Source organism: Pyrus communis, chromosome 1 (genome assembly GCF_963583255.1).
Source record: "Pyrus communis chromosome 1, drPyrComm1.1, whole genome shotgun sequence".
Taxonomy (NCBI): Eukaryota; Viridiplantae; Streptophyta; class Magnoliopsida; order Rosales; family Rosaceae; genus Pyrus; species Pyrus communis.
Window position 1 is genome coordinate 15192597 of NC_084803.1, and position 2599 is coordinate 15195195.

General features: G+C 36.2%; 1 protein-coding gene across 1 annotated transcript; it reads left to right on the forward strand.

The window, feature by feature from the left end:
* LOC137735016 (endochitinase-like) lies at positions 1–2599 on the forward strand. Its single transcript, XM_068474373.1, has 3 exons — positions 1–483; positions 781–931; positions 2111–2599. The coding sequence occupies exons 1-3, from the start codon at positions 51–53 to the stop codon at positions 2478–2480; spliced, it is 954 nt and encodes a 317-aa protein (XP_068330474.1). The 5' UTR covers positions 1–50; the 3' UTR covers positions 2481–2599.

Consider the following 2599-nt stretch of genomic DNA (forward strand, 5'->3'; position numbering starts at 1 on the left):
AAACCCAATTCATAGATAAAAAAAAACTATCAAACACTTGAAAATAAAAAATGAAATTGCAAACCCTTATCATTTTGTCCCTAAGTTTGCTGCTAGGGATCTCAGCAGAGCAATGTGGGCGTCAAGCTGGTGGTGCCGTGTGCCCAAATGGGCTGTGTTGTAGCCAGTTTGGGTGGTGTGGCACCACATCTGACTACTGTGCAGCCGGTTGCCAGAGTCAGTGTAGCTCAACCCCTAAACCTACTCCAACCCCAACCCCAAGTGGTGGTGGTGGTGACGTCAGCAGCCTCATTAGCTCGTCTGTTTTCGACCAAATGCTTAAGTATCGAAACGATGGGAGATGCCCTAGTAATGGTTTTTACAAGTATGACGCTTTCATTGCTGCTGCCCGGTCCTTTAATGGGTTTGGCACAACTGGGGATGTTGCTACTCGCAAAAAGGAGCTGGTTGCTTTTTTGGCTCAAACCTCTCATGAGACTACTGGTCAGTACTAAACTAACGGTTATGTTTGTTTGTTTTGTTTGTTTAGTTTTCTGTGTTTAAATTGTCATAAAATCATAAAACTAGTTTAGTAATGGTTATCTCAAGTTGGCTAAATCAATGTACTTCCTTATATATACTCAAGTTCAAACTTTTTCTTTCATAATTTAAAAGAATTCGGGCTATTTGTTAAAAAAAAATTGAACCCATCATTTGGATGGTTATAAACAAACAGCGCTCATATTATAGAACTTTACTATACATTATTTTTGTGCTTAATCATCAATGTTAATTATGTAGGAGGATGGGCAAGTGCACCAGATGGTCCTTATGCATGGGGATATTGCTTTGTCAATGAGCAAAACCAGGATGTGTATTGTACACCGTCCAACCAATATCCATGTGCTGCCGGCAAGAAATATTATGGCAGAGGACCCATCCAACTCACCCAGTAAGTCTCTCTTAACTTTTATCATCAAGGCATTCGCCAACTCACTTGTCCCACAGAAAAAAAAAAAAAAAAAACAAAACAAAAAAGGCGCCAACTTGGTAGTGGGTCAAGAAAAGCATTTGGGTGTAATAGTAAAAGGGAGCTTTTAAGGAAGTAGCTCACACCTTGAATTTTAATGATTTGAATTATTTATTTTTTAAATTACATCTCATAGATTATCTTTGCAAAATATTAGTTAAATTGAAAATATTTGATGCATCTAATTGAGTTCAAAGAAATTAACGAACACTATATTCCAAGAAAACTAGTGAAATTTTATTGTGATAATTAAATAGGCAAATAGTTTCAGATTGAATTGAATTTTTCCAAGCATGATCTATGAATCAAGATTTACAAAATAGACGGTTCGATCGTTGAAATTCGATGTGATGTAAGTCCCACAACTAAACCCCATTTTGTTAAAAAATGAGGATCATTTCTCTTAAAGGGTTTGATGGTAAAATCACTATGTGGTGTTTCTAATATACGTTTTTTATTTCTATTTATTTAAAAAAACTATATATTATGATTAAGAGAGGGAGAGGGTTCAAAATTATTATAAGAATTTTGGGAAGGAAAGGTTTTCGAACTCTGATTATATTGGTGGAAATCTAACACCCTATCCACTAGAAGAGGACAATAAATTTATGTTTTAGTGTCGCAAATTGATGTTTGCACGCCAATTTTTCTGTTTTCAAATTTTAAATTAAATAAATTAAATGAGAAAATAGTAAAAACACAATACTACAATGTCAAATAAATAAGTGTGGAAAGAAGAAAAGTGGGCGTAAAAAGTCATCTTTCAAGGCACTTGTGTTAATCTCTAATCCTTTTTGTGAGGATCCTAACGATCCATGCATTGTGTATATTTATCATATATCGTGCGATCAAAAATAATTTAAAATTTTTTTATTTAAAATTGAAAACAAGCAATACCTTACGAAAATTGATCGCATCATATATAATGAACGGACACAATTCATCAATTCTCAATATTCTCACAAAAAAATATCCGGAGAAAATTGGATAACAAAGATCAATATAACACCACGTGCCAGTTACTAGATTTATTTCTTGGCTCTGGTCTGTTGACTAGTTGATGGGAGATTGACGTGCTTTTTGACTTGTTGACTTTTCTAGCAACTACAACTATGGTCAAGCGGGGCAAGCAATCGGAAAGGATCTGATAAACAACCCCGATCTAGTGGCCACAGACCCGGTTGTATCATTCAGGACAGCTATATGGTTTTGGATGACTCCACAGGGAAACAAGCCATCTAGCCATGATGTAATCACTGGTAGGTGGAGCCCATCTAGTGCAGACACATCAGCGGGTCGGGTTCCTGGGTATGGAGTGATCACCAACATCATCAATGGAGGGCTTGAATGCGGCAAAGGTCAGGATGCTAGGGTTGCTAGTCGGATCGGGTTCTACAGAAGGTACTGTGAGATATTGCAAGTGAGCCCAGGAGACAATTTGGATTGTTATAATCAAAGGCCTTTTGCCTAAAAAAAAAATAAGGGTAAAAGCAATGTTTAGCCTAGGAGATATTGTCATAAAGACAATAATCCTATCCTATGTACCAAATAAAATGCAATAATCCTATGTAATTGGAAATTTATCGTCTA

Coding starts and splice junctions, on each gene's coding strand:
- LOC137735016 (XM_068474373.1), top strand. CDS start 51: ATGAAATTGCAAACCCTTATCATTTTGTCCCTAAGTTTGCTGCTAGGG. Junction 484..780: donor AACCTCTCATGAGACTACTG/GTCAGTACTAAA, acceptor TTAATTATGTAG/GAGGATGGGCAAGTGCACCA. Junction 932..2,110: donor GGACCCATCCAACTCACCCA/GTAAGTCTCTCT, acceptor TGACTTTTCTAG/CAACTACAACTATGGTCAAG.